At 38.1% G+C, this 20,039-nt stretch overlaps 1 protein-coding gene across 12 annotated transcripts in view; it reads left to right on the plus strand.

Moving 5' to 3' along the window:
- Positions 1-20,039, plus strand: part of MAGI2 (membrane associated guanylate kinase, WW and PDZ domain containing 2) — a 1,350,742-nt gene that overhangs the window by 1,154,783 nt on the left and 175,920 nt on the right. For 10 of the 12 annotated variants that reach the window (XM_058725276.1, XM_058725278.1, XM_058725285.1 and 7 more), the window contains 2 exons: positions 4,976-5,007; positions 11,309-11,498. In XM_058725276.1, coding sequence (XP_058581259.1) covers positions 4,976-5,007; positions 11,309-11,498 — 222 coding nt within the window. The remainder of the gene's footprint in view (positions 1-4,975; positions 5,008-11,308; positions 11,499-20,039) is intronic. The other 2 variants (XM_058725277.1, XM_058725279.1) reach the window with 1 other exon arrangement.

The following is a 20,039-nucleotide window of genomic DNA, read 5'->3' on the forward strand; positions in this document are numbered from 1 at the left end:
TTCTTTTTTTCTCACATTTATTCATTTTTGAGAGACAGAGCGTGAGCAGGGGAGGCACAGAGAGAGAGAGAGAGAGATAGAATCTGAAGCAGGCTCCAGGCTCTGAGCTGTCAGCACAGAGCCCGACACAGGGCTTGAATCCACAAACCATGAGATCATGACCTGAGCCGAAGCTGGACACTCAACCAAATGAGCCACCCAGGCGCCACCAATTTAAATTTCAATATGAAGTCAATGTCATCCTCTCTTCCATTTTAAAGTACCAGAATTTCTCATCTAGGTATTTGCACTGGGCTTCTGTTTCTTTGCCCATCTCACTGTGCTTTTAGGTGCAGAATTAAAAATCCATTTTAGTTTTATTTCTGTTCTAAAAAAGACAGATTTTAGAAAAATAATTCTATTTTGGGCTTCATATTAAATGTATCTAAATTTTCTTACTAGCTGCATCTAAATTTTCCCCTTTGCTCTCTTATGTCCCTATTCATGTTGCAGATAGTTTATAACTGCACTGTAAGTTCTTTCACTTTTGTTGTCTTTTTTTAAAATTTAACTTAATTTGATTTAATTTAATTTGTTTTATTTCATTTTATTTTTTAAAACCAGTTTATTGAGGTATTATTGACATAGAAAAAGTTGTACATGTTTAATGTATACAACTTGATGAGTTTGGCATTGTGTTCATCCATGAAACCATTACCATAGTCCATGAATATAAGCATATTCATCACTTCCAAAAGTTTCTTCCTGCCCTTTTATTTATTTGTTTGTTGGTTGGTTGATAAGAACACTAAACATAAGATCTATCCTACTAGCAAATTTTTAAGCATATAATACAGCATTGGTAACTATTGGTGTTATGCTATACAGATCTCTAAGATTTATTTATCATGTATAACTGAAACTTTGATTAATGTCTCCATTTCCCCCTACTTCCAGACCATGTCAAGTACCATTCTACTCTCTGATTCTATTAGTTTGACTTTTTTTTTAATTTTATTTTTTATTTTTTAAAATTTACATCCAAATTAGTTAGCATATAGTGCAACAATGATTTCAGAGTAGATTCCTTAGTGCCCCTTACCCATTTAGCCCACTCCCCCAACAACCCCTTCAGTAACCCTCAGTTTGTTCTCCATATTTATGAATCTCTTCTGTTTTGTCCCCCTCCCTGTTTTTATATATTTTTTGTTTCCCTTCCCTTATGTTCATCGGTTTTGTCTCTTAAAGTCCTCATATGAGTGAAGTCATATGTTTTTTGTCTTTCTGAATGACTAATTTCACTTAGCATAATACCCTCCAGTTCCATCCACGTAGTTGCAAATGGCAAGATTTCACTCTTTTTGATTGCCAAGTAATACTCCATTGTATATATATACCACATCTTTATCCATTCATCCATCGATGGACATTTGGGCTCTTTCCATACTTTGGCTACTGTTGATAGTACTGCTATAAACATGGGGGTGTATGTGTCCCTTCGAAACAGCACACCTGTATCCTGTGGATAAATGCCTAGTAGTGCGATTGCTGGGTCGTAGGGTAGTTCTGTTTTTAGTTTTTTGAGGAACCTCCATATTTTTTTCCAGAGTGGCTGCACCAGCTTGCGTTCCCACACTTTTGTTGTCTTAAGAGCGGGGATTAAATAAGTATGTTTGCATTTGTGCACACACAAACGCATACTGATAAATCAGTACAGAAACATGGGTCATTATAAAGAAACTTTAATCCCACTAGGGAATATAATATGCCACTTTCTATAAAAGTAGGGGAAATAAAGGCCAGAAATAAACTAATATTATTATTATTATTTTAAAGAAATGCTCTTTTTCTATGAACTAGGTTCATAGCTCTGAAATGGTTAAGAAAGTTATCTAGATTCCCTGTTCTGTTTCCCTATGGAGATGCTTGGTGAAAAACGTAAAAGTCATACCCTCAGCAAACCAATTCTATCTCCCTTCTGTAATCTATCTCCAATGAGAATGACTCCAGAAAAAGAAAAATTGCAGAAATAAGGATATTAAAGTTTTTTCTTTGTTTTTGGTGTTTTTATTTAAATATTCATTGGAATAAACTAGGTTCCCAAGAGGGGTCATCCTACAAAACAATATTGTAATTTATAATACATAATAGTTTGTCCCACACAACTATAGCATTTCTGTAAAAGTTATTTATATGTAGGGAAATCTCTTCTGATACTATTTCTTACTCCCTGGAATTACTTACTCCATAGGGAGCAACTTCGTTTTTGACAATGTCTCAGAAAAGGTAACTATTGCTGTAGACTGAAGGTTCTGCAGCACTCAGCATTAGAAATATTCCAGAAACTGCCATAATAGGAGGAGAAAGAAGTCTTGGATCATGCCAGTGGTCTGAGGTCAGACTAAATGAAACAGCCTTAAAAGAATGGGAAACCAAACTGCCTCCGAAGAAAGGTGGTCACATTAAATCTTCTTCTCTCCTTGTCTGATCTTGACCAGTGTCCCTCTTACGCCATTTTAGCTCTGGCGCCATAACTGCTGAAAGGTCAGGTGATTACCCATTTTCCCTAGGAGGAATAATCATCTTTTAGTATAATGTCCCAAGTGTAGGTGAGAGCTCCATAACAGAGGGACCATTTTCAATACATTTGTATCAAAGTCTAAGCAACTCCCAGCACCTAACAAATGTAAAACAGCAAATACGCAAAATCTGTCACAGTACTCTGGGAAGAAGGTGATGACACAAAGAAAGTAGAAGAAATAATTAAGTGTTTTGACATTGTGAGAACATATACATGACATCTTTTCAGAAGAACTGTTGCTGGCAATTCCATAATCAACAAATAAATTTTACCCTTCACTGAAAATAATGGTTAATGAGCCAATAGGTTACAATTTTTTTCATTGTATAATTAGTGGTCAATTTAGTTTTGTTGGCATTTTACAGACTAAGTCAAGGAGATAAATGTATTTATCTGTAATTTTTCACTCTCAGCTGCTTCCAGAAAAAGATGTGATTAGATCCATATAATTAAGTTATAATCAAACCACATGTCAAACTTTTCTTCATTAGTTGGAAAGATAGATAAGAACTTATAGGGTATGTAAGAAGATGAGCTAATTCTACTAATCTCCTTAGGTAGGATGGTTCTTACACTTGAACATTAAATTTAACTCTGGGTTCCAAGCAAAGCTGAGAAACATGATAGATCACACACATTCCCTCTTTCCATAAAATGAAACATCAATTCTTCACAACGTGCATTGAGGTGCAGTTAGTATTTATGCCAGGCCTGAGTTGGATTGCTTAAGCATCTACATAATCATGTGTCCGGATTTCTGCAGATATTTCCTATAAATGGGTTACAATTCAACTATTACCATTTTATGGAAGTCCCAGTTTTATTTTTTTTCAATATATGAAGTTTATTGTCAAATTGGTTTCCATACAACACCCAGTGCTCATCCCGAAAGGTGCCCTCCTCAATACCCATCACCCACCCTCCCCTCCCTCCCACCCCCCATCAACCCTCAGTTTGTTCTCAGTTTTTTAAAAGTCTCTTATGAAGTCCCAGTTTTAAAGGTGATAAAAGGACCTGAGTGGCTCAGTTGGTTGAGCGTCTGAGCGCTCTGAGACTTCGGCTCAGGTCATGATCTTGCAGTCTATGAGTTTGAGCCCCGCGTCAGGCTATGTGCTGACAGCTCAGAGCCTGGAGGCTGCTTCGGATTCTGTGTCTCCCCCTCTCTCTGCCCCTCCCCTGCTCATGCTCAGTCTCTCTCTATCTCTCAATAATGAATAAACATTTAAAAAAAGTTTAAGGTGATAAATACACAGTATGTGGCTTATTTTCAAGATTTCATTTTTATTGGGGATTTTTCAGATACCAGCTAACATTAACATGAGCAAAATTGTTATGTTTTGGCTTACTAAGGGCAGTATACATCAGCCGCCCCTACCTCCCACCATTGTTTTTAAGTTTGTTTTCAGTACTTTTAAAAAAAACTGATACCATATGATAAAATAATAATGAAATAATAATAGAAGAAAAAAGTAATCTATCTTCTGCTTTTCATTATCTTAATGGTCATTTGGATCACAACAGAAACAGCCCAGTCTGCATACCATTTGTGATAATAGAAATTGCTCAATAAATTGAAAAAAAACAAACATGGCTTTGTTGATACATGAGTCATTCAACTAACAAACATTTTGCACTGTTTCTTCATGCACAGCATGGCTGGCACTAGCATAATAAATAGATAACTGCTCAGAGAAGGTCTCCATGGGAAAACAGTCCCCAAAGAGTTATTCTTTTATACACTAGAATTTGATTCATAATATAGGTTAATTTTTTAATTAATTTTTTTAATGTTCATTTACTTTTTGAAAGAGAGAGGGAGACAGAGCATGAGCAGGGGAGGGGCAGAGAGCAGGAGACACAGAATCTGAAGCAAGTTCCAGGCTCTGATTGAACCATGTAGGTGCCCTGGTATATACATTATTTTTAAATTTAGGACTAATGAAACCTTGTTGATTGCCTTTTCACCACCTAAAGAAGGTACACAAAGAAGAATTATTTTTTATGCTAAGAGAAGTTATTTACTTTTAAAATTTGTAATTTCTGCCTCTATTCTCTCTGTTCCTCCCTTCCTCCTCCTCCCACCCCACTACCATTCTCTCTAGCTGTGGCTGGGACACAGAAATCCCTAAGGATGACTCCATATTAGGTCTTTAAGCAGCTGACTCCCATACAGTTACCTTCTCTGTGCCTCAGAATCCTCAGATGCCAAAAAGTGATGTTCTTGGAATCATTAATACAATTCCAATGAAATTATTTGGGTTCCTTACAGAAAACTATACAACCAGGCAGCATATTTTATCGTTATTGTTTGCTATTAACTAATTAAAGTAACTTGCAATCATTTGAATATCATGCCACCGATAAGTGGTAGCAAGTTATATTTTCAAAGTTCAAATATTGTCTTCTTTATTACAGGTTTCTTTTCTCCATGGAAAACTCCAAAGCCTGTAAGTTGGAATTCTTATGCTTCTTTCTTTATTTCTAATTATTAATGCAATCCCATTAAATAAGATATAATTGGGTGATCTCAAAATCTTTTACCTCTGAGATTCTGCGATGTCAAAAGAACAAATCATGTGTCCCTTTGTCTTGTGCTTGTCACACAAATACAAAAATAACTTGTCTTACTTTCCTGTAAAGGCACTTCTGCCTGTTTTTTAATATACTTAGAAAATGAGCATTAACCCTATTCAGTATGGTGTACTGCAGAAACCTTTTGTTTTTTCCCCTGTCAGAAATAACTATATAGTCTTTATAACATGAAATTTTAGAAACAATGCAAACTTGACCTACAAATTGAATCTGGTACATAAGAAATTTAGCTCTGTATACACTTATACATTTATATATTTATATTTACATTTTAATGTATGCAGAGCTAAATATGTGTGTGTGAATATTCCAGAGACATATATGTTCTACCAAACCTGGCAATCACTCAACTTCTGAATCTCCTTCAGAAACTGGTCATCTCCGCCATCACCTAATCTCTCTGGGCCTAGTTGCCTCATGAATCATCCTGAAATTTGATGCCAACATAGGAAGTTTAAATTATCTTTTTGTGTGGCTAGGTCAGCCAAGTCAGTTTCACAATTAGAAGGGTTTTTTATTTGCCGTTAGATGGGAACTTGTAACTGCCCAAGTCCCAAGAGCTGGGGTGGTTTTCTGGGATCCCGTTTCATGGTATGCTAGAAGGCAGTACTCTACCTGGAATGCCTAAAACCCACAACTAGAGCAGAACTGTAGCAAAGTGATGATTCAAATCCAGAAACAAAACTTGGGGAATCCTGTCTCCCACCTACTTCTTTTCTTCCATCTCAAATTAAGCAGCTCAGATGAATGTGGCCCCAAGTCTGGCCAGTGAGCAGGGAATTCTTGAATTAATTTATGCTTCTCTTATTTCTTTTATTGAGGGAATCTTTAACTGCTTGATATTCTCATTTTAGAAATGGAGGTTAATATAATTTTGCATACTTCTCAAGTACAATAATTGGTTTCATTAAATAGCATGCCTTAAAATGGTTTGAAGATGTGAAAGGAAAGCCCTGTAATATGTCTGAGCTCCAGGTTTCTCTCAAAGAGACATGGGCCAACCAAGAGCTGGAGACAAAGAACTGATGTGTCAGGGCTGCAAAATATCCTCACCAGACGTGTCCTCATTTAGGATTGGGCTCATGTGGCCACAGAAAATACCAGATGGGGAAAGTAGACCTATCTGGGTTTAGCAAACCATTTCATGATGCACATGGTTTGGAAAGCGGTGTTTTTAAAATGTTTTAAATGAAATTTGTTTTATCATGGCCAAAATTTAAATAATTTCCTTTCATCACCAAAGTTAATCTGTGCTCTGTGTCTAGATACATCTTTATCTAATTTAACAAGGAACCTTGAAACTTCATCATGGTGCTACAATTATGCAATTTAATGATTTCCTTATATGTACCATGTTTATACAAATAATGCCATTTGACATAATTACAGCATTTGCTGTCATTACAGTAATGACATCCATAGTCAATAATTCCAAAAAACATTTTATAGAATTCAATTTACAATTAATCTTGAGTCCATACATCCCTACGAAAGCTAAGGCTTGGACTTCCAGGTTCGAGGCTGAGTGAGGATATAAGACTGTTGAATTAATGTCCTCCATGTATCTGCCAGAAGTTCTTTAGACTAAGGACTATAATGAGAGGCAGTGCGATATCCGTTTTAGGGTGCAGGCTCTGAAGGCACACTTCCTGGGTTCGAACTTTGCTTCTTCTCCTTACTAGCTGTGTGACTTTCAACTAACCGCTTAAGTCATCAGTATCTCAAGTTCTGTCTGTAAGATGGGGACAATAAGAGTACCCACTCCTATAGTTATTGTTAAGAGTCTATCAGCTAATCCATGTAAAGTGCTTAAAACAGTGCCTCTACATATTGAGCTCGAAAATATAAAGTACTGTCATCCTAGAAGCAGACCCTCCATGCATAAAACCTTAATAAATTAATGACTCTATAAAATGAACATAGTTTGCTAAGGTATTCCTTTAAACAAATATATAAATATATGCCCACAGTATATGGATTTATAGACTCTCTCCTCTGAGAAGGATTAACACCATCTGTACTCAGATTAAGGAAATGTTATTCTGAGTGAGATCTCTCCTCCTTCTGGTCTTGTGTCACTTGCCTACCCTCTTCTATTCTATGACTCTACATTATAAACTAATCCACATTGAGATAGTCATTTTCTTTGTAACAAGTAATACACTAATTATAGTGAGTTCTCCTGCTTTCCATCTGGAAGGGATCCAAGTTCATTCTTCAAGGACAGAATCAAGCCAAATGCCTTCACATCCCATCCTTGCCCTAAAATAGTGAAAGGAGGTGTTTAGACTACACCAGCTTCTATATGAAGCAAACAGTTTCTAAATAAATTACTTCATGTGAGGTGAGAGGCTGCCTTATTCACACTCCCACTGTGCACCCAGATCAGAAGTGGGGATCAAAATACTAACTGCATCATGATTAGTTTATCCTATTTTACCATTTGAGTCCCTGTCATGGACTATATGTCCACTGCTAATTCAGTGACTGTACCTTCAAACAGTCAAGGATTCATTCATTTACCAAGGCCTGCAGAGATACAAGGTTTCTCCCAGATACTGAAAGCAACTTCATTTCTATTTTCCTTACTCTAGTGAGATATTTATAAATACCTGCCTAGCTATGGACACCACTGGGACTACACAAGGCCAGAAGCCTGTGAGAGGTAAATGCCTGGCAGGTAGCACAACTCTAGAAAGGTCAAGGTCAGGAAAACACTAGGTAGAGCAAGTGATGCGCAAGGGTCTGGGCAATGGGACAGGGTCAGAACCTAGGGTGTTCAAGAAGGTTGAGAAGAACAAATGAGCCGAGCATCCCAGCTAGAAAGCAGAAGTCCAGAGACTAAGTTGTCTGAGAAAGAAGTCAACAGAGTGCACCCTTCAGAGGATGCTGTCAGACCAGCACATCAGCCCCAGTGAGCAGGGGGGTGGCCTCTAATTCCAAGGAAGGTGGTCTGCTCCATGGTCTTTTGCGTCAGAGCCAACAAATAACAATCCAGGGGTGGGGAGCTATAAAGACTGTGAGTTTGCTTCTTCAGTAATTTCATGGGCACAGTAATTTTCTGCTCTACAGTCTCTTAAGAAACCCTGACAGAGTGGCTCAAGGATTGATAAATGTCACAGCAAGATGTGAACACTTTACTAAGCATAAACCAGACTCTTGACTAATTCCCCTGTTTCTGTGCTACAAAAATTGTAGAATTTGTCAATCTGCCCAAGTAACCTTCCCAGCAGTGCCCAAACCATTATTTGTTCTGTAGTTTTAAAAATGTTTTCTAGAAACACTAATATTTCACCTGAAACATGTTTGCTCCCATGACTTCACACAAGTGATACATATACCATAAGACCTATGTGAGTATCAGTTCACCCTCAGTAGAAGACAGGAGAAAGAAATCGACATTTGCTGAAGCCCTATGATGACAAGTGGGATTCTACAGCTACTCAGTCCATATATCTAATTTATTTACTTTTTAGAATTTAGTATCTTATGTTCAGAAACAGAAGGGAGAAAGTCACAGCCAGAATCCCATCACATGATACCTATGGCCAGTCATTTTAACTGGAAAAAAAAAAAAAAAAGAATATGACTTTAGCTACAAATGTGAGACTTCCCATCATAGCAAAGACATGGAGAATAGATGAACAAAGAAACCTAGGATGGCTTCCTAGATGAATTTTACCATAAAATTAATTAATGGCATACATATTTAAAGATTTTTATGAAGTGGGACCAAAAGACCTACTGAGCAGAATATTAGCTAAAATTCTAAGCAAATTTGCCACTTATTCCCCTCAATGTATTATTATTTAAACAGCACTCCCATTATAGTTACAAATTGGTTTGACCCAGGGTCTGTCGCTAACAGCAGCTGGACTTCTTTGCGCTCTTGAGATTATGTTTAATATTAGGGAAATGAACTCAACTAGGGCTTTTCCAGCCTCATTAGGTAGAGAAATTTTGTTTAAATGAAATCTTGGTCAGTAGCCCATATAGAAAACAAATTAAAATGAAGCCATATGTTTTAGTCCCTTCAGACTGCTGTGCCATAGACTGGATAGCTTACAAACAATAGCAATTTATTCCCCAGAGTTCTGGAGGCTGGAAGCCCAAGATCCAGCTGCTGCCATATTCAGTGTCTGGTGAGAGGCCTCTTCTGAGGCGGCCATATTTTCTCTGTTATGTCACCTGACAGAAGGGTCTTCTAGACTCTGAATCTCCTTTATTAAGGCATTCATCCCATTCACAAGGGCTCCACCCTTATTGCCTCCCAAAGGTGCCACCTTGGGTGTTAGAATTTTGACATATAAATTTGGGGGGGCAGGGAACACAAACATTCAGACCATAGCACCAATCTTTTTGAGAGGAAGGTCAGTGACCCATTTCTTTCATAGTCTGATGACTCACTCAACACCTGACATAGTCTCAGGTAGGTGAGCAAGTCACAGGGAACTTTGCAAGTCACAGTGATATGCACAGTATGTGGGACCTCACATCCCCTCCAACTTTTAAATATTTATAATTGATAAATCAGAGCTCATGTAGGAGCCCTGACCAAGATGTAGCCAGTATGGAAACAAAAGCAGGGCAGTGCAGTAAGGGACAGAAAGTTTTAATCCTGCCAAGTTCAGAACAGTGTGTATCAAAGCTAGTTTGTTTGTGTTTTGAAAAAAAAAAAAAAAAAAGAACAGTTATGAGTCAACCAGATTTGGAAAAAAAGAACAGCTGACTATATTTTATTGATGATTTAATTCATTCATTAAATTAACATTTTCTGAGCACTTATTTTGTGTTGGTAATACAACAATGAGAAAGACTATGTCCCCTGTAGGATCTGTCCCCATCATGATCTATTTGAGGAGACATAGGTAGACTTGCCATTATAGTTGAGCATCATGAATTTTGGGTGTGACTTGTAGGTAGAGGTGCTGTGGGAACATCCAGGAGGGACATGTAACCAGTTCAGGAATGGTCAGCAAAGGCTTTCTAGAAGAGACATCTCATCTGAATCTAGTAGCCAGGTAAAGTGAGGATGGGAGGTGAAAAAGTAGAAAATGACTAAACTTTGCAGGTAGAAGGAGAAATTAAGAAAGTGTGCAAGATTCAGAGGCAGGAGAGAATCTGATGGATCCTACGGAATGAGAGGAGAGACCATTAGAGAGTATGAGAACAAAGAGCAGAAACTAGGTCATGAGGAGCCACTACTGCCCCTGGAGGAGGTTAGCCTTTAGCCTGAAGGACACACTGACCCAATGCAAAATTTTAGACAAAGGGTAATCTAATCTGAGTTTTACACAACGCGGGTTTATTCAAAGCAAAAAAGTCTAAGTTGAGTTTGAATCAGTTGATTATTGAATGAAGGTGAAGTTAGCATTGCAAACAGGTGATCTCAGTTAACTGGTTTTCTCTTCAACAAAAGGATATTGGCCTCTGCCTTACCTACCTCAGGGGGCCATGGTGCAGACCAAAGAAGGTAACGTGTGTGAAAAAAACATGGTAAACTGGGAAGTGTCCTTTAGATCTTTAATAAATTATAGTATTAGCAATATCAGAGTAGCATTTGGGGGAAGAAACTGCCACATCAGCAGTAAATGAAGCTTCACAGAAGACTTTGAACAATTCATAAATCCCAGATGGTTGTAATATTAGTTTAAGTTGTAAGGGAAGTGACCAAATGTTCAGGTATAGGAGATTATCGGAATATGCATAGGTGTCAAAAGAATACATGTAGACTACTTTATTCTCTTCTGCCTCAGTAAAAATGGTGTAATATATCAGGGCCAATACCATTTTCTACACACAGACACGGAAAGTTATCTTGAGATACATGTTATCTTTATTGTATAAGAGGGGGAAAAAAAACAGACTCAGAGAGATTAAGTGATTGGCTGAAGATTACCAGCTAGTAGGTAACAAGGTTATATAAGCTTGCATTCAAAAGTCAGATACCACTTGTATTTGGTACAGTCTATGGTACTTTAATATAGAGAAATAGAATCTTTTCTCACACTTATTCCAGAGTTTGAAATGTTTCATGGAAGAAAAGCCCACAGGGCAAGAAAGTCTAATGTAAAGGTGAGGGTTGCAGTATGTGACAAGGGAAATAGCAAGAAAAAATTCATTCTTAGCTATTTTCTGTTCTCTTTCACTTTCCAGATAATGGACCGATGGGAAAATCAAGGCAGTCCTCAAACAAGTTTATCTGCTCCGGCCATACCGCAGAACCTGCCCTTCCCACCCGCCCTTCACAGGACTTCCTTTCCTGACTCAACAGAGGCCTTTGACCCAAGGAAGCCTGACCCATACGAGCTCTACGAGAAATCTAGAGCGATTTATGAAAGTAGGCGTAAGTGAAAGCCACGTAAAACAAGGGTACATTAATAATAGCTGAAGCCTTGCCAGGAGATATATTGAAGCTGAGATGATCTGGCATAATTTTATATTCTGTGGTTCAAAAAGTATCTCAAAAGTAGAGCCAACTGATCTAAACTTTTCTTTAAAAATAGCTTATACCTTTTGGGTTTATAGTTTATTTTCTACTGTTTTACCTCTAAGCCCCTGAGGAAAATGAGGAATGTATCTGGTGGGAAGGATGGGAGTCAGAGGATGTGGACAATTTTGTTTAAGTCACCAAATACTAAGATAAATGTTTGGGATTTTTATGTGTAATCTGGTCTTGAGTCTGAAGCTTAGATTTTTTTTTCTCAGAGCCTTGAATGCAATCACCAAAGAATTTAGGGCCATGAGTACATGTTAGCCAAATCTTCCAGTTCACAGTCATGAAAGTAATGGTTCTGTAAATAGCACAGATCTGCATGCCAATCATTTCTACCTCCAAAACTTCTCCTTCTCATTTAACACAGTGGGGTCTCTTTACTGCAGTGGGGCCCATGTAGTCATAAAATATCGGGTATGTGCTTGTCATCCTATTTGAAGGTCCTCTAAAATTATTTCATTGTACTTTATAAATATTAGAAAACAAAGGTTTTTAATATTGCACATGCATTCATTGTGCCTCTTTCCACCATCTGACAGGTCTTCTCTTCCAAATGTTAGAGGACAGGAATAAATATGAATGTCATGAATGTATAATCTATGAGAGAAATACACAGTATAATATGATCCATATGAATGGATCAAGAAACCTAGCCTAGTGAGAAGGTTATGGTCCCAGGCACTTCCTTTCACAGTCTACCATAAATTGATTTCCTTTGTCTCTGTGTTCCGCCAATGTCTTCTCCCCAACTTTATCACCTGAAACATGAATCACAAGTTTTAGATGGTGTATGACCTTAGAGAATCTGAAATCTGTTTATTCTTTACAAGCTCAGGGGCTGAGAATTATGCACCCAACTGGTAAGGGGAAGAGTTGACATAATACCTTTTCCTCAACTTCTACAACTCTCAGTTAAAAGCAATTTTCATTGATAAAATAGTTGGGACAGCAGGGCATGCATTGAAAAATGAACCCCCCACACACACACACACACACGTACCTTTATTTTAAATAATCAGCTATGACAGGGTTCCCATATTTCATTGTTCCCCTTCTGGATGAACAACTGAAAGTCTTTAAAGGATTGTGTAGTTAGAATGTTTTTGCTGTGATAGAATAAGAACAAAGTAGTATGTTTAGCTGTATAATACAGAGTATGAAATCAAGGTATTAATGCTCATTAAAATAAAAAAAAATTGAAAAGATTTCAACACAGTTGAAATACAACACAGTTTGTACCTTTTCTGCTTCACTATCCAACTATTTGTTGAATACCCACTTTGCTCTCAGTACCATGGAGAGATACCCAAGACAAGTATTATGTGTTGTTCCCACAAATTTAACTAGGGAAGTAAGAATGTACAAATGGGTGGAGATCAAGATACAGTAGAAGTTCTAACTTGGAGGATGGAAATGGAAATGCAATGCAGGATTAAAATATCATCATCACATCCTTGGCTTGTTTAAATTTTTGGTACTTTTAGGGAGCTTCAGGAGATGCTTCCTTCTGTTTCTGTCCCTTCATTAATTATTTGCTCTCATTCTTCTAAGTTTCCTGACCCAATGCAAGCCTTTATTATTCAGGACAAAGGCAGTGTTGCCATTTATTCTGTCTTCCTTCATGGTGTCTGATACTGTGGTGCCCTCAGTTTCTGAGCAGGAATTGTGTGTGACCTTCTTTTCAACCCTAAAAGAATTTTGATTTCTTTATCCAGCCCTTGCAATGCTGTTTCCATTCATTGCCTTCCCGCTCCTCACCTGTAACAATCCCAGCAAACCAGTCCACCTTAACCTCCCCTGGGAGCTCTTTCTCCCTTTGCTTCTGGCAGCCACACCAATAACCAACAGTCTGACTCTCGCCCCAGCCCCCTCTGCCCCGTCAGTGCCCCGCGGATGCCACTGCTGCCTCTTCCCTAATGGTGCCCCCCCCCCAGCCTTCATGTTTTTGTCAGCTCTCTAATGTTTCTGAGGTCACAGCAATGTTTTCAGGGTCACAAGTCTTAGGAAGCCAAAAGAAGGCAAGCTCATTTTCTTTCCCATCCTTCGCGTTTCTGTCATGTTATTTCATAACACTAAATGGAGTGTGAAAGAAGCAGGGAAATCACATCAGGGTAAGCAAAGCTCTACCCTGAAGATTTAGGAAACCAAAAAAATCACAGTGCTACTTTCTCAGGTCTCTGGATAACTGATCAGTTCACTCTGCTCCTGGACACACAAGTATCTAGAAAGAACAAAGCTGCCCTTGGCCCTCTACATGTTCCCTGTTTCCAATTATGAAAAAGTTTCATTCTCTCACTTGAATTTTTAGAACACCCAGAAATATTTTTTTAATGAGTTGGGGGAAAGCTCAGTGTATTTCCCATCATCTTGAAATAGGATTTTTTAATGATCATGAAATGTGTGCATCCATACAAAAGACCCATATTCAAGATTTTGATTGTGAACCATGCCTTATTCATTTGAATCTCATGCATTACATTTAGGTTTGACTCTGTTTATCCTTGTGTTCCCTGAACTTTTTCCTGGGAGAAAATTCCATGGGGATCAGCGAAAGTATGTAAGGGAATCCCAACCAGAGCTGTCTAAACCAAGCCCTTTGACATTTTCCCTGGCCTGTAGCAATTTCATGGTATCTTCCCTTACAACCAGGTATGAAAGTAAAGAGATGTTTTGCATTCACATTCAAAACTGGGTTGCAGTAGCCGAAGAAGAAAGGATGTACCTCCACCCACAAGCCTCTGCTGTCCGGAGCTACAGAATGTTTGTTATAGCACGGCTGTCAAGAAGTATTTGGATTCAAGTCACCAGTCCCCTGAAAATGATGGAAATTTATCAAATGATGTAAATGCTGCTGTGCCTCATTTGGCTCATAATTAGATTATGCTGACATTTTAATGTGCACGCACAGGACATCTTAATAAAGATGTATCCCTGAAAAAAAAAATGTAATGATTTTAAACAAACAAAGACAACCGTTGGGTACTAGAGCCAAATGAAACTGAACATGACAGGTACATGCTTATGAGGGGAAAGCTGGAAATGCCTCCCATCTTCATGAGATCTTCTTATGAGGCCATGGAACTGAAGAAAGAGAGAAGGAAGATTCTTCCAGCAGGCCGGGCAAGGCTTCCAATTTCAGAGCAACAGGCAGAGTGCCCACAGGTGGCACCTCCAGGTTCATTGTCAACAACATCAATCAACAGCAGCCAACAAGGGTGTATGGAACACTCAACACGTGTCTAGAACTCCGCTGGGGACCCCATGAGAGAAAGATCGTGAGAAACAAATTCCAATTGTACAAAACTTACACTGAAATTGAGGACACAAAAACATAGGAAAAACAGTTCCTCAGTGAGACCTGATGGCACAGCCCAGCAAATAATATCAGCATTTTATCATGGGAAATTGTGCAGTAAATATAGACAACAGTTTAAGTGTAATTAGACAATTAGACCTACAGTTTCTCACTCCATGGGCAAAATTAATGCTTAATCAGGAGAATGTCATGTGTTAAATATCTTCTAATTACCAAAAATCCCATTCACCCTTATTGGAAAATTCTGTGCAGAAAGAAATTTTTTTTCTAACTTAATTCCATGTAAGCTTTCATATATATATATATATATATATATATATATATATATATGAAACATGCCGCCCAAAAATCCCAAAAGAGGTTTTGACCAATGGGCTTTTTGGGGTTTTCATATTAAGTATTTAAGCAATGACCCTCTGTCATTACCAGCAACTGCCAGAAAAAAAACAAAAGTCTCCCCATCCCCAACTCTACTCAACAGTTTTCAATAATGTTCATGTTTCTCATTGTATAATAGCCTCTGTCCCCATTACTTGCATTTTTAGGTTTATTTATTTATTTTGGGGGGAGGGGGAGAGAGAGAGAGAAAGAGAGAATCCCAAGCAGGCTCCACACTGTCAGCACAGAGCCACATTCAGGGCTCAAACCGACCAGTTACCACAAGATTATGACCTGAGCCGAAGTCAGACACTTAACCGACTGAGCCACCCAGGTGCCCCTACTTGCATTTTTTTTTTTATTGAAAGCACCATTTCATAGTGGGATAAACCAAGCTATCTCTTACTTTTTCCTTCTCTGTCCTTTTCTCATGACACTCATGAAAGAAGGGATTCTTTGCAATCAAGAGGAAGGGCTTACATTTTCTCATTTTGTCTGCTAATCTTAAAAAAAAAAAAACTATTGTTTACCATTTCTAACCTTGAAAAGCAACTACTTCTAAAGGCGCTCACTGCTTTTCCCTCCTCCCATCTTCTGCCATTCTTTCTTGATATGTGATGGTGTCACGTATTTCCAACATGGTAAGAAACAATTTTTAACAGCCTACATCCCCATGAGACTACGTAGGGTGACTGCACATGCCTGTTTGCTTGAGACAGTCCTGCTCTGTGTCATCCTGGCATAATTATTAATAGCTTCTTTTTCACTCTCCAGTTTGACCTCCTTTGAATGATGAATTATAAGGTTTTCCTTTACTACATTATCTATTAAAGAAATAGTCATCATTACTGTCTAAGAAAAGTATATATCTAAACGTACAGACCATGAATAAAAATTTTAATACCAGTCAGATAAATAATTTCTTTCAAGTTAATTTATTTGGCTGACTGAATTCTTGCCCATACATGTTTTATTCCTCATTTGAGGTAAAGACGTATGTGGTAGCTTATCTAGCCAGACTCCCAGCAAACTCCCTCCATACTCAGAAAATTACACTTATATATAAATCTAAAGCATGATAAACTTAGTACTAAGAAAAGGTAGCAAGGCTTCACTCATGTAAGTATTCTGCCATGGAGTTCTAGTTTTCATCACAGGTAGTAAATCAGATGCAACATCGCCGTCATCACAGGACCAAAAGGGAGAGAATTTTATCTGTCTTCCAGCTCCTAGGAGAGATCATGCTTACATAACTGCAGAACAACGGCTGTCATGACTCCTCCTTTTGATGCCAAGCAGGGCAATACAAAGTGCTTCCCAAGAAACGGGGTATGGCTTCCTTTGGAATCTTATAAAATAAAGTTCTGGTCATACTCAAGAACTTGGTGATTTAGGAATGAGGGCTCTGTCTTGTTGCTTCACTTTGATTTAAGCCAGACTTATTGCAAAGGTTTGTCTCATCATCCTTGGTTCACAGGGCCATTTCTTTCTTAAAGGAGAATTTTTTTTAAGTTTATTTATTTTGAGAGAGAAAGAGAGAGCAAGTGAGGTAGGGGCAGAGAGAGATTGGGAGAGAGAGAATCCCAAGCAGGCTTCTCATCGTCAGCACAGAGTTCAGTGCGGAGCTCACACTCATGAACCATGAGATCATGACCTGAGCCGAAATCAAGAGTTGGATGCTTAACCACAGACTAGCCACCCAGTTGCCCCTCATGGGGCCATTTCTTGAGCAGACACCCTACTGCAGCCTCAGAAGCCAGAGGACGAAGCAGATGAAAACAGGAAGAGACAGAGAAGAAAAATCCCTGTTCTTTGAAACTCTTTCCTCGTGATTCTGTCCTTTGGTGTGAACCCAAGTTGAATTATGATGGAAGTTATCCAAACTTTTTTCTCTTCACATTGAACCTTGTTTATTATAAATAAACAATTTATGAGGTACAATGTCTGGCTTCTTTGCAGTAAGACATCACTCAAATGTAGGATCATAAAAGTGTCAGGGATCCGTATGTTGTAATGTGCCTTATGGTGGAACCTCTTTAGAACACAAATTCCTCTGAAATTTCTTCAAAAAACTCACATGATCAATTTTTCTTTCCGGAAATTAGGAAGAACTAACTCACAATAAGCAGTGAGTATTGCAGCGAGGGTAGCAATCAGAAGGAACCACAAGAGTTAGAGCATAATGGAAGAACAAACTGGTTTTTAGCACTATACTTGAGAGGAAATTATACTTTGTAGCCAGTCAAAAACGGACGGCTGTATTTTTCACATCCATGGCTTTTATCCTACCGTTTTGTTGTTCATTGTTCATTGTGGAATTCTTTCATTGTTCAGCATTATAATGCACGTATAACTTATGGCTAATCACAAATGAGTGGTTGTATTTCTAAATAATGGTTTTTCTGCTGCTTTCTCCGTGTTATTAGTCAGCAAGGGCTGTAGTTGGCACTGTCTTCCATTCCTAACATGAGAGCCACTTGGAAAGATAGGGTAGTGTAAAAATATTATCCACTCAGTGCACCGCATGGGTTGAGACTCTAAATGGAAACATGGTGGAAGCCACATCACACAAGGTAGATACACAATATCCAGAGCTCCAAAGCCTGTGCAAGTGCTCCCACTTCAGTCTTCTGGCCTCCAGTCCCCCTTGCCAATGTGATTACACACCTGGTACAGTCAAGCTGGAAATGTCAATAGGTTTAGGAAAGGTTCTGATACATCATGGATGCCATAGCTGCAGGCAGCTGTTAAGTCATCCTGAAAGGCCACCTTGCCTTCCTAGAGAACACCCCCACATCTGAACACTGCTAGACCAAGCCCTGGCCTCATTTGCTTGGCCATTGCTGTTGTCCAATGGCCTTAATGTTCTTAACTAATGTTCTCTGGTGCACTATCTTATTTTAGTGAAATATTAAAATAAGATGATATGTAAATGTTAAGACACTTTTTATCAATGACTTTAGCATTAGAATCATAAAAGACTAGAAAAAAATTAATAACATTATCATTTAAAATGTCCTCAACTGTACTCTGAAGGTTAATTTCCTGCACCTTTTTCCCATGGGAAAACCATTATTGCTGTCCTTAGTATAATTTATGTTATGGCTTAATCCGTGAAAAAAAAATTGCCTTTCAGCTGCAGTTCTAGTATATCACATTATGCGTCACTTTGCAGTTATAATATATTGATAAAGGAGATTAGTAATTCCAGTTAAGCTGTGTTTGCCATTTTTAATGTGTGCTTTTTAATTTTGAAATCTAATTTAGGTATATTTAGGTAGCTTTGTAAACAATTATGGGAACATTTATATTTCTAACAGGTCCCTTTTAATAAAGAAAGTTACCATGACATGAGCCAAGTAATAAAGAAAGGGAAATAAAAGTTAGGTTAGGGACACGTTTTTCCCATGTATTTTAGAAAGTAGATCCAGTCTGATAGATAATAAATTTATTTCATTCATCAGTTTAAAACTTAATGTTCCTAGAATCAGGCAGAGGATAAAAGTGGAGGAGGGGAGGGGAGAAGTAAACTCTAAAATCAGTCCTTGACTGAAAGTTATTTAGTACGTCAAAGCATTTTGCTGGTAGCACAAGTGAACAATGCAATCCACAGAACTTTCATGAATAAATATGAGACCATCAGGGCTGCAGTAAACTCAATGTAATCGCTGAATGGCAAGTAGGTCCTAGTGAGATTATGATAATATAAAATGCCAATTTTACAACCAATGGAAGCTCTTGGAAGGTAGCAGCCTTCTATCCCTGATACAGCTCTGTCTTTCTAATGAAAGGACAGTTCTCAATTTATAATGCTAAGCAGTCCCATTACACATGGAGGATTTTTAAGAAGTAATGATTCTCCTGGAAAACTAATTTACCTTTACTAGAAGACACAGGTTACATGGCAGGGATGGTCATTCTGCCTGGAATGAGTACGATTAGCTGTGCAGGATGCAGTGGGGAGCACCTGTCAAACCCAGAAGGTAGTGACACTAGGCCTTGTCATTGCCCTCAACAGGCTTCTAGTTCATTTTTATTGTTGAAGAGTGTAGAATGCTGTCTTCAAAACAAAGCTCAATAAGAAAGCAATCAGAATTTGGTCTATTTTAATTTTTATTAATGTAATAATAAAATACACATTTTTATAGTGCCCCATTTTTAATTATGTGTATAGTATTTTACGTTCATGTCCACAAATTTTATTTCATATGTAGCAGAGATAACATCATAATTCTCATGAAGGATTTATATTGCTAACATAAACCAGTTTAACTCAACTGCTTATACATAACTTCAGCTATCCAAATAATTGTAAGTATCAAAATATTTGGACTGATGGACGTAAGTCAACACACTCATTGATAGAATTTTCCACTTTTCATTTCAGTAATTTGATGACACAATATCTTAACCTGATTTTAAAAGACTTCCTCAGTTTGTGTATAGTTCAGGTTCTGGATTGACTTTACTTTTTTTTTTAAGTTTTTTAATTTATTTTTGAGAGAGAGAGCATGAGCAGGGGAGAGGCAGAGAGAAAGGGAGGGAGAGAATCCCAAACAGGCTCCATACTGTCAGCGCAGAGCCCAACACAGGGCTCAATCTCACCAACCATGAGATCATGACCTGAACGGAAATCAAGAGTCAGATGCTTAATCCACTGAGTCACCCAGGTGCCCCGACTTTACTTTCCTATAAGC

This window comes from Neofelis nebulosa, chromosome 4 (assembly GCF_028018385.1).
Source record: "Neofelis nebulosa isolate mNeoNeb1 chromosome 4, mNeoNeb1.pri, whole genome shotgun sequence".
In the NCBI taxonomy this organism is placed as follows: domain Eukaryota; kingdom Metazoa; phylum Chordata; class Mammalia; order Carnivora; family Felidae; genus Neofelis; species Neofelis nebulosa.